Source organism: Sander lucioperca, chromosome 4 (genome assembly GCF_008315115.2).
Source record: "Sander lucioperca isolate FBNREF2018 chromosome 4, SLUC_FBN_1.2, whole genome shotgun sequence".
In the NCBI taxonomy this organism is placed as follows: domain Eukaryota; kingdom Metazoa; phylum Chordata; class Actinopteri; order Perciformes; family Percidae; genus Sander; species Sander lucioperca.
Genome location: NC_050176.1, coordinates 5079151 through 5091701, shown reverse-complemented (window position 1 = coordinate 5091701; position 12551 = coordinate 5079151). Strand labels below are relative to the sequence as shown.

At 41.8% G+C, this 12551-nt stretch overlaps 1 protein-coding gene across 3 annotated transcripts in view; it reads left to right on the top strand.

Annotated features, from left to right (window-relative positions):
• krt222 (keratin 222) overlaps positions 1-11160 on the top strand; it is a 52937-nt gene extending 41777 nt beyond the window's left edge. For all 3 annotated transcript variants that reach the window (XM_031284569.1, XM_036000692.1, XM_031284568.2), the window contains 5 exons: positions 18-143; positions 1668-1888; positions 5559-5779; positions 5860-5962; positions 10616-11160. In XM_031284569.1, coding sequence (XP_031140429.1) covers positions 18-143; positions 1668-1888; positions 5559-5779; positions 5860-5962; positions 10616-10829 — 885 coding nt within the window. In that variant the 3' untranslated portion in view covers positions 10830-11160. The remainder of the gene's footprint in view (positions 1-17; positions 144-1667; positions 1889-5558; positions 5780-5859; positions 5963-10615) is intronic.
• Positions 11161-12551: the final 1391 nt, after the last annotated feature.

Genomic DNA, 12551 nt, shown 5'->3' with positions numbered 1-12551 from the left:
CCTGTCCCCTGACCCAGGAAGAGGCAGCGTGGACGCAGGTGAGCCTGGGCAGCGCCGCCCTGAGGGAGGCTCGAGCCGAGCTGGCCGAGGCCCGGAGGCAGTGGCACTCCCTGCAGGTGGAGATTGAGACTCTACATGCCTTGGTAAGAAAACACATCTTTCCGGAGGGCTCCTAAGAAGCTTTGTGGTGGGGAGAGACGTGTGTGATGGGCTTATGGTGTTGTCATCTATACATACTAGTGCAGTGCCCATTGAAAATATGCCTGTTTGGAACGGGCCGATTGCTTGGCCTGTGGTATTGCTGCTTGTAGAATTCATCAAAACAAAATGTACCCCAAAATTACTTACAGAAGGACCCCAAACCACTTCATATGCAACTCCCCTGTATAGCCTACTACTAACTTACTGATTTACCTGGCAGAGAACGTTGCAGATTCAGAATGTAATCACAAAATATCACAATGACAATGTGGAGTAATCAGACATTAGCGTCATGGACTCATGGCAGTGCGCTAACCACCTGGCCCGTTATGAGAGCTAATCAGCACACATCTGCGTTCATCAACCACCAGAATCGGACTGTGTGTGTGTGTGTGTGTGTGTGTGTGTGTGTGTGTGTGTGTGTGTGTGTGTGCGCAGAGAGAGAGAGAGAGAGCGAGACAGTGTTGTCTTGTGTCGTATGATCGTTAACGAATTTAACATTTCAGCAGAGGTGTTCATTTCCATACAGGTTTAGTGGCTTGACAGTTAACGGTGAAGTATGGATTTGATTCGCGGGGGTATTTTGGCGACGGTAATGTTATTAGTTAGCAGTAGACTTAATTAACCCGGGGTGAGTCTGATGAAAAGTGCTGTATCTGCCCGGTTCAGCTCTGAGATTTTCTCGCATTGCACAGCGCTGTGAAGGAATAATCTCCGAGATTACATTATTCTGCCTCTGGTTAGAAGTGGTGAATGTAGGCTACAGCTCACAGCAACTTAATACTATATAGTGTCAGGCTTTTGTTTGATATTTAGTGTTGGCAAATGGCTTTTTGTTGAGTTACCTCTTAGCGAAAAAATAGACAAGGAAAAGCGTAGCGCCTTTTTTTCGCCAACCTTATTCCACACAACAGTCGCGATGTTCCTTTCAGCTATCCGCCCGTGCTCCAGGAAAGTGAAGAAAAGTAAGTTTGGTATATCCAGCAATCATGTAGCTAATGTTGGAAGCAGGAATAGAGTCAAAGGCGGTAACACCCCACGATATATTTTGCATGTCTAATCCAAACAACGTCAAACTTGGCACTGCACTTACTCGTGCCCGTAGCAAGACACCTGTCAAGTTTGAAATCCATCGGACTAACGGTTCGAGAGATATGCGCATAACACACAGACAGACAGACAGACAGACAGACAGACAGACAGACGTTCCTGCAATTTATAGATAGATGTTAATTTGGTTTACGGTTTATTGTCTATTTTGTTACTATTTTATTAAATGGTCTTGAATATTGTAGTTACTGTGTCATCTTTTCTTGATTTTTGTTTGGGTGGGTGGTGATGATGAAGGGGGGGGGGGGGGATCATGTTGCGAGTTGTATGTTTTGTATGTTGTTAAAAAATAAATAATTGTAAAAAGGATTACTGTGTAGTCATTATCCTGACTCCCCATGCCTCTTGCTTTCCAGGAGAAAGGCCTGGAGAGCTCCCTGCAGAACACCCAGCGGCTGTACTCCAGCCAGCTGCAGGACCTTTCCCAGGTGATCGCCGGGCTGGAGGGCGAGCTGGTGCAGGTGAGGAGCGGTCTGGCAACCCAGCGCCAGCGCCACAGCCAGCTCCTCAACACCAAGATGAGGCTGGAGCGGGAGATCGCCACTTACCGACGTCTGCTGGAGCGGGAGGAGGGCAGGTGAGGGCATGAGGCAGAGAAAGGAATGAAAACGTTTGAGGAAGCAAGAAAAAATAGTTGAGTCGGAATGTTACAATTTGACTGTCAACCAGGAAAGTAATTAATGGGGTTTTCCCAGAACACTGGAGCAACTTCCTCTTCAAAATCAGTGAAAGGCAGCAAATGAAGAAAAATAAGATACTACATAATCAAATATCAAAGTCTGCATCTGAATAGGAGATGTTACACACACATTAGAAGACAGTCACTTCTCCACTTAAAGAAAAAGTAAACAAAATAATTTCTCAATCGTTCCTTTATACAGCTGTCAATCAGATCATTTCATGTGTTGGCCTTTTCAGTTTGCTCAAAGCCTATTATTCTGTTAGGGATTATGTAGAATCTATCTGTATAGAAAATGAAAATCCACAATATTAATTGCAGGTTGAGACATACAGAGGCTGTGTAGTACGGCCAAGAGAAATAGTGACGTGTCACGGCGTAACCACAGCCCTGGGGAAACGTACTACTCTGGTTATGTCTAGAGCAGGGATCTTCAACGTTTTTTAAACCGAGGACCCCCTAACTGAGAGAGACAGATCAGGGACCCCCTACTACATATCAATCAATCAATCATCAGTCTTTATTTCTATAGCGCATTTCATACAAGTTAATGTAACACAATGTACTTCGTACAAAAGCGACATAAAATAAAACTTTGTTCAGTTAAACAGAGTAAAATATATACAAAACATGTATAGAACACGCACGCACACACACACACACACACACACACACACACACACAAACTAAAGATTAACATTTAACAGCGACAAACTCAGTTATTCATAGACTTTTGTAAAAAAGCAGGGTTTTTAGCCTTTTTTTAAAAGTGTTCAGTGTGGAAGCCTCTCTCAGTTCCACTGGCAGGGTGTTCCATATCAATGGGGCAGAAACACAGAAAGCAGTCTCCCCTGCTCTCGAGTTACAGCGAGGGATGGTTAAGAGACCGCTGCCTGTGGATCTGAGGGTTCTTGCTGGTTCATATCTAACGAGCATGTCTCTAATATATTGGTTTATCAGTGTTTGTAAGCCCCCAATGTCTCTTTCCAGGCAGCGCAGGGTTAGGGTTATGGTTAAGGTTAGGGTTAGGTGCCTTGAAGTCAACGGTCGCAGCGTTACCTGGAAGGAGACGTTGGGGGCTTAAAACACCATCGAGCAATATACTGACATATACTACATATATTCTATAAAATTGCATATTAAACTGGGCCTACAATAAAGTGTGGGCAGCCTAAAGCCTTTATACATACCTTTTGGATCATGCATAGAATACTAAGCTGATAAAATAATAACTGTTGGCATGATTCTATGAATCATGTTTTAATGTTAAACATACATGTGGCACAGTGAATCCTTAGGATTATAATATGTTGGATTTACATTTTTGAAAAAACTTTTCCATTACCAATTATTTGGGCCCCCCCCCCCCCCGTTCAGTAACCCTGAGGACCCCCTATGGGGCCCTGGGCCCCCTGTCGAAGACCCGTGGTCTAGAGCTTATAGAGCTTGGTTTTGTTAGTGCATTTGAAAACTGCAGAAGCTTCACTTTGGCTGTGTGAACTCTGTGATACAGGTAAGCCACCCCCACCCCCAGCCTGGCGGCCAATATAAACTAACAGCTGGATTCTGCCGTGACGCATGTAACAACAGTGTTTGGAAATTGACCAGAAATTGCAGTAATTTTATATGGGGAAAAAAAAAAACAACCCATAAACGATTAGCGAAGATGACGAACTTTCTACGTGTGAGTTCTAGCCAAATGATGCAGCTCTGTCTTGAATCAGTCAAGATAATTATTCCATGCCAGTGTCAAGCTGTTTTATTAGGGAATATTCCACTCTTTTGGCATGGCCTTTAATTATGGAGAACACCTCGCATCCAGCTCCTTTGCAATTTAACACATTGGCTGCATCAACCATGTGATTTGTCATTTTATAGTTTGAGGAAGGTAGTTTGGTTTCATGAATCTTGTAGACTATGTTCCAGACAGATTGCAGATGCTTTTCATTCAGGGTATGACTTTGAGTGATGTCATTGATCTGAAATTTGCATTGTTTGTTCATATTTGAGAAGGGTGGTGACACAAAGGGCTGTGCGACAAAAAAAAAAAGAGACAAGAGCATCCTCATACAGTGAAAACAACTCTTACAGAAGCATCTGTGCACATAAAACCTCAAAGGTTTCTGAGTTGGGTATGTCTGCAAATTAACCAAATAAAAGGCACAAAAGATAACGCTGAAAAGTCAGTGCACAGTACTTTGACATCAGCTTTTCAACATCCAGAGTCTTGTTCAGCTGTGCAAAGAGAGTTCACGTGAGGAGAGAAGGAGAGAAGAAAATTGGAGGGGAGGATGAAGACTGGTATTTCAAGAAGACCATGAATCTAGTTTTTTACTTACACTCTTCAAGATAATGTCATGGAGGTTGGCAATGAAGAAAACTTGAATATAAAACAGTACGCAGGAACACACAAATTAACACACTGTCTTTCTGTCAGCAAGGTTATGGAATTTTTTCATTTTAATGAAACTTGCTGGAAGGGTGTAGGCCAAGTCAGAACCACATTCAGTTATGGAGCAGATCTGAATCACGGGGCGGATAAATATATTTTCACTTTTAGGAGTCCCCTACCCTCCCGGCCTCAACTACACATAAACATACCCCAGTATAAAAATAGAATATAAAGTTATAAAGGCAATACAACTATATAACCTACATTACTATTGGGAGATTTGGGCATTTGTTCTGCATTCATGTGGTGGTTACACTTTACTTGAATCTACATAAGAGTGACATGACACTGTCATGAACGTGTCCTAAACATTATAAACAAGTCATAAACGTTTATGACATAACGCTTCTTTTAGTAAGTCTCATTCGGTTTTTGTCATGACAAGTTATGGTTAGGATTAGGTTTGGGTTAAAACAAGTAGTAGTAGTACAACCAGCTAATGTTAGCAATTAATTGAGGTTAAACAAAGAAACCACGATTATGTAAAATAATATACAATTATGTAATGATTGTTACAGGCCTAGTTACAAGCCTCCTGCTAAATGCTGGTCATGGGTGGCATAATAGACCTTTTCACAGCAGACATTTTGACTAGTAGGAAAAGCACAGGTGTATTTAACAACATTAATGATCTCGCATTGCCAGACCTTCCTCCACAGCGCTGCCCAGGAGGGTCTGGCTAGTCCACACAGCATTCTGGGATGGGAGAAAAACATGCTCTGGTTTATTGGCATTTCTTTAAATGTTTGTTTTTAACATTGGGTATAATAATATTAGTTTGCTCACTGGTGAATGAGACGTGAAGTAAAATCGCGGCCCTTTCTCGGCTCCGCTCTGAAGCAGCGACGCAGCGGTGCGCATGCACATGCACATGCACATGCACGTCTGTGTGTGGGTCGGAGCCCCGAGGGCAGGGGGAGGGCTTAGACCGTGTGGAGATGCTACTTTCAAATCTTGCTAGCTTTTCAACTTTACCAATCCTGCCTTTAATCAACACACACACACACACACACACACACACACACACACACACACACACACACATACACACACGGTATATACAATCCACATGCCTTTTGGTTGCCATTACTCTGTACTCTGCCCTTCTGCATGCAGGTACATGGGCCGTACTAGACAGCAAACGAGTCTGCGGTCCTGGAGGTCTTTCATGGAGGAGCCGAAGGAGAACGGGCTAGAGAACGGCTTCAGTGACCCTGCTGTTACTCCGGACGAACCCAAGTCTGAGCCCCTGCCTGAAATACCTTCTCTCCTTCCAGCAGGCAGTGGGCTAAAGAAAAGCATACTGCATAGACAGCAGAGCCTTGTGATACTCACAGGTAAAACACACACACACACACACACACTCTCTAACTACAGTGTTATCTTGTTATGATTTTTCATTAATGTCTTCTCACAGAGCCGGAGCGTGAGAAATACTTGCCAATCTCCACTGTGAAGACTCAGGAGATTCTTCAGGGCAATGTGGTGCGGGAGAGTGCAGAGGGTCATGGCACCATCGAGTAAGTATTGATCTTTTTGCCCCCCATTGAACTGTAGTCAGCACCTTTGGTTCAGTCTGACATGTAGGCATTTTTCGAGTAGCAAGCCCTAACAGCATCACTTTAGAGGGCATTACATTACCCAGATAAATGCCTTTTTAGTTATGAAATGACATAGTTTCTTTCTTGCCTAATCTCCAAAGCCTTCAGTTCACATCTCTTTGACTCAGTGAGTTGATCATTGACTCATTAGTTTCTAATTACACACTCATCCGTGTCCTCCCCACCCTGACGACGTGTGGTCGAGCAGACTAGATGTACGCGCTCTCAAAATAATTACCATTACACGTCGAACAAGTTACGAGGCATAAATCGTTTAGTTGGCTGCACAGGTTCCCATGAGAAATTCATCATAGCGTTGCATGGGAATGTTCCTCCTTTAATGGCTTGTATTTGATGTGGAGATATTGGCCTGGTGTGGAGTCTTCAGGGCGGGGCACCTGTTATTGTTGGACGAGACAGGGGCGGAATTCTTTAGTCATGCTTCAGATGTTGCATCCAAAAAGCGACATGCACGCACACACATGCATAATGTCCAAACACTGCCAGAATATTTACACTGTCTGTGAGCAGCAGATCATAAGTCACTCTGTCACTTGATTGATTCTTCACTGATGCCAAGGGACTTTGGTGTCAGTCCACTGACTTTATTTTACCTGAATGTTCCTTGAATCCTTTATTTAAAATTCCACTGACAGGAAGCATTATCTTGTTGAAAATACTCCAGTTAGGCTGTTCCTGTTGCCTTCAAAAGAATGAAGTTGGTCTACTACTTTGTTAGGTAATGCCCCAGTAGAGTTAGCCAGCTGAATGTTCCCCCAAATCATTACAACTACCTCACAGGCCTATACAGTGAAAACATTCATAATGTGCATGGCCTCGTGCTGTTTACATCCCAGCCTGAGTCAAAAGCCGTGGTGATAATAGTACTGAGATCAGTGATGTAGTCTACGTGATATGCACGTGTGCATATACCCACTTACAAAAACACAAGGATATGTACCGTTTTGGTCATAAATTTACCCTGTCTGTGTTGCAAGTCACCTAGGAACAACAACACAGTTGCTTGGCGGTCATTCTCTGTGCAAACATGAAATGAACTAATGTGAATCACTAAAGTAGATAGTGAACGAAAGCCAACTCAAACTACACTCTCATGGACCTTTTTCACAGCAGACATTTTGACCTGTCATAGTAGGAAAAGCGCGGCTGAAATTGATAACCTTAACGATGGCTCCATTCCATCAAGTGTCCCAGTAAGCTATTTCAGTGAGTCAGCATGCACCATACCAGGGCCTCTCCTAAGTGGAATGCAGCCATCATTAGTGGTTTTGAATACACCTGTGCTTTTCATACTATGAAATGTCAACGTGTCAGGTCTATTATTTCCGTAAGCCTGCCCCTGAAGCTACTGAAGCTTCGGGTGACACCGCAGCAGACGATTACGTTACAGAAACTATAAAAAATAAGCCAGATGAGGCTGATGCTATATGCTGTATCCCTTCCTGGGAGGGAAAAATCACAGTATACTCACTACAAAAAAACTAGACTACACCACTGACTGAGATTCATGATACTAGACTACCTTTTTTCTACTCATTGCTGTTTCTTAATTGCTGAACAACACTATTTTCTGTAAAATGGCTCCGAAATTTTTCTGAATGATCTCGGTATCTAGATTCTGGGTTTAGTTTTTTTAACGATGCTGTGATATTCCTAGAGCAGAACTCCTTAGCTCACAATAGATTTTAGCGATTATTTTTTAGGGGTGCCAGGATCAAGTAGCAGATGTGGTTAATTGCTCCCAATTGGTCTGACCATCAGTGAGTCTATTGAGTGCCAGACTGGTTGCATGTTATTACAAGGGGAGGTGCATATGTTGAGATAAATAGCTCTTATACCAGGTCACGTCTGAGGCAACTGAAGAGTTCTCCCTTGCTGCCCTCTGGTGTTACTGTGCAACCAGGTGTATCATGCATAAAATGAATGAATGAAAGACACACAATGATACTTAGGGTTGGGTTAAAATAATCGATTCTCCAATTAAAATCCAGCTTTGTTTGAGTGTTCTGATATCAATTCATAAAATCCCAAAATCAAACTTTTTAATATATGCCTTTTCATCATGGATGTGGTGAATTGGCCCTCATTTTCAGGGGTCAATTCTTAATGTAAACATTAACCTGGTGCATTATGTAAAAAAAAAAAATATTTGAGGGTTGCTTCTTGCTTGTTAAATTTACAGCATAAGTTCTCTGAGAATCTTTTTTTATATCCAAGCAAAGTTGGTACTGTAACTGAAATTTGCCTAACTTAATTGATATCAAATCGGAATCGGATCGATTTTGGCAGGGGCGTAGCACAAAATTCTGGGACCTGTAGAAAGGCATTCTCTATGGGACCCTCCACAGCTATTCATTCTAGCATCTTTTTGGGCCCTCCTCACATGAGGGCCCTGGGTACTCAGTCCCCTTTTTCCCCCCAGTCCGACACCCCTGGATTTGGGAAATCATTGGCGATACCCAGCCCTGATAATACTATAAATAAATAAATAAATAAATAAATAGACTTCCCGCAGTTGACATCCACATTCAAAAGAAAGACAAATCATTTCTGCATACCACATGCCATAAATGTTTCTGAATAAAAGAAAACATGTTTGACACATGAACAGAATAGAGACATAAAACCATACATGATAACCTATGTCAGATTGTAGGGACCCATGAATCTTTAAAAAAAGGTCTTCAGTTATTTTGAACAGTCTTAATTTTTCTACGTCAATGTAACGCTACCTCTAATGCTCATTGAAATGCTCCCGCAGCGCTTTAGAACGTTTTTGGTTTTTTTAATTATGTGGTGTTGTAGTTCTTTCTGTCGCTAGTCCAAATATAATTTGCTGTATTACAACTACAAATGAGACCAACATGCAACTTACCGTATTTTGCAGCCGATCTAGACACCAGTCTAGTCTTTTTTTTATGTTGTGATAAAGGTCGTAAATTTTATACATAATGGTCTTAAAAAGTCTTAAATTTGACTTGGTGAAACCTGCAGAAACCCTGATGTTGTTAAAAGATATAATACAAATTGTTAATCACAAATGTGTCCATGCATTGTCCAGATAATCTAAAAACGCATAATGAGCGTTGTGTGACATTTATCGTGTGTCATCATCAGCTTTTTATGGACCTTTTTCACAGCAGACATTTTGACCTGTCATAGTAGGAAAAGCACAGCTGAAATTGATCAATTCCATCAAGTGTCCCAGTAAGCTATTTCATTGAGTCAGCATGCACCATACCAGGGCCTCTCCTAAGTGGAATGCAGCCATCATTAGTGGTTTTCAATACACCTGTGCTTTTCCTACTATGACATGTCAACATGTCTGCCGTGAAAAAGGTCTATTGCCACGACTTCTTTTTTTTGTGCAATCAATTTTTTATTAGCACCTTCAGACATACAAAACAAATTCCACAATGTGTGACAGGTAATGTCAGATAGTGCACAGAACAGAGAAACACAAATTGAACAAGAACAAAGACCCTCTCCCGCCCCCCACCCTCTGGGGTCTCGAGGAAAACAAAACTAACACACAAACAGAAACCACACCTTGCCTAATCACTCTCCTCTAATTCTTGTGACGCTGAGGTCATTAAGTCTGATATTTGTGCTGCTGCGCTTTCCCATAGGCTGCCAGTTGATGATTTGGCTTTGTTAATCCTTGCTGTAGAGAGCTCAAGCATAACTATGTCCAGAAAATACCCCAACCACTATTTTATACAAAGCGAGTGAGGGGGGAGCCAGCTCTGAGCTATCATTTTCTTGGTTGCAGTTGAGCTGGCTAGCCAAATTTCCTCCCAAGCAAGTAAGTGTAATTTAGAGTCGTCATTAAAGTGCCCATATTATGAAAAAATCACTTTTTCTGGGATTTGGGGTGTTATGTTGTGTCTCTGGTGTTTCCACACACATACAAACTTTGATAAAAATCCACCCATGCTGTTTAGAGTGAGATACGGTTTCTGAATGTGTCCTGCCTTCAGTCTCTAGGTGAGCTGTTCAAAATCGGCACGGCTTGTGACGTCACAAGCCGAAACGAGCAGGCTAACCGCAACCATTAGCTCGTAGCGTTAGCATGGTAACGCTATGGCTAACGCTAGCATGCTACCTCGTTCTCAATAGCAAAGCACTGCTACAACACACACAAGTTCACCATAATCTACAAAAGAACTACTTCCATGTGCGCCCTCATTTAGAAGTCTCCCAGCTAATCCTGCCTTGTAACTGACCAAAGTTGTAGAAACAGCCTTTCTTTTACTGTCTATGGAGCTAGCTAGCTGACATGATCTACATCTGAGCTACTGGGCATGTGCAGTGCTGTATATATATGTATATATGTATATATATATATATATAACATATATGGTGTTTTTTGAAAATTAAACCATATAAACCTATTCTGGTACAACCCTAAAATACAATTATGAACCTGAAAATGAGCATAATATGGCTGCTTTAAGTAACAAAACAATCGGGTCAGAAGGAACTCAACATCCGATCACATCAGATATTATTGATGTTTATTGCCACGACTTTTGACCTCTCTCCTACCAGGACGGAGAACTTTGACAAGGTGGTGAAGCAGTGGGAGGGCTCCTTCTTCAGAGGGAATCCCAAGCTGCGGAAGAAGTCGGTGTCGCTGCGCTTCGACCTGCACATGGCTGCAGCAGACGAGGGCTGCGGCCAGACCAAACAGGACAGCCTCCCCGACGTGGAGGTGTGTCTGATCATGAAGAGGTCGCGCAGCATCCCGACCATCACACAGTAACTCTCACTGCTTTAACGCTGCTCTGGGGTTAACACTGGTGATTGTCGACGTTACAGAAACATCAGCTGTGCCACTGACATCCGGGGTATTACCATCCATTGCCATTGATGCGCTTTAATGTGCGTTTTCAAATCACAGCATTCATTGAACTTTTGCATTTTTTGAAACATTGCAACTGACGACTTTGATGAGATTTCTCTCATCAAATCTCAACTTCTGGCAGGATAAGCATTTCCCATCAGGCTATTGTGCTGATATAAGGGGGCCATTTTTTTTTATAGTGTCAGAAAACCACATTAATATATATCAGAGCTACATTCATTACCTTACAGAGGATTACATTTTAATGTGTAAACATATTTCTTTTTCATCATTCTAGATGAGGAAAAAGTGTCTCCCAATGCTTTCACTGTTACAGTAGGAGGTCACTGGACCATAGAGAATCGTCCACACACACACACACACACACACACACACACACACACACACACGACTACAGCCTTTAATTCTAATTAACACTTGGTACAGGAGGCTGAGTGCACAGATAGATGGAGATAAATGAAGGAGTGGAGTCACAGAGGAGCTGCTGTGAACTGAATCTAAAGGTGGATTTCTTTTTTCTTTAAGAGACTGCACGGAAATTATTAGGGGGAGAGGGGTGCAGAAAAGTGGGAGGATTATGTTGTTATTTTTATTAATTGAATGTTATCTCTTCAGTTAGCACACAATCCTATTTTTTTTCGTGCACTTTTAGTTATTAATGGCAAAATTAATTGTAACAATTCAATAGAGCTAAATCACTTTGAGATTCTGTGGGGAGGGTGTTGCAATTTTTCTCGTAGTCAAGGGGAGGGTCCAATGGAAACACTAATAATGCTGCGTTTTTTAAAAAGGTTAAACATAACGTTCAGCCTCCCCCACCCTAATAGTTTCCCTGAAGTCTCTAAATGCTTGCACTGCAGACACATACAGCACTTAGAAGAACATTAGCACTGAGAGATATCCAGATCGTGTGTACTTTGAGGGTCTTCTGTCATTGCAGTTCATTATTCTCTCCTTGTGGAGAAAAAAAAAATCTTGCAACACAAACTGATAATGTAGCTACATTTTACGATGCATTATCGCAAAAAAAAAAAATCCAGCTCACTGTGATCTTAACAGCAGTGAAGCTCTTAACACCCACCATGTCTCAGAGGATTTAAATTCCCTGTCTTAACCAGAGGAGGGCAGTATTTGTAAATAGTTAACACTGCAGTGTATCTTCAATGCTCAACTCGGGGTGTGTAGCACGTGCTATCTGTTACACCTTAGATTAAGAGTTTTTATGCTACATTTTTGAGTTGGCACCAAATAAAATAAAACTAAGAAAAGGACCATTGTGCATTGCATTTGGGTGCCTCAGAATATATTGAGAATATTTAAAGATATTATCTATGCAGTTCTGGGCTTGGTTTTGCTTTGCTTCATGGAGCACACTTCATTCTGGGAGCTCTCTAACTCCAGAACGAGGCATTATGCTTTTATCTAACAATTTATCATTTGAAAATAAAAATTTAAAAAAAATATGTGCAGTGTGTTGTGTTTTCTGTCAAATGTTCATATCGTCATAAGCTCAGTTGGATTAACTAGAACAGTGGATCTCTTTCAGTAATGAACCCCCTTTGACATATTTTTTTCAGCCAAGTAGGCCCTGACCAGCGCAAAACATTTTTGGTAGAAAAC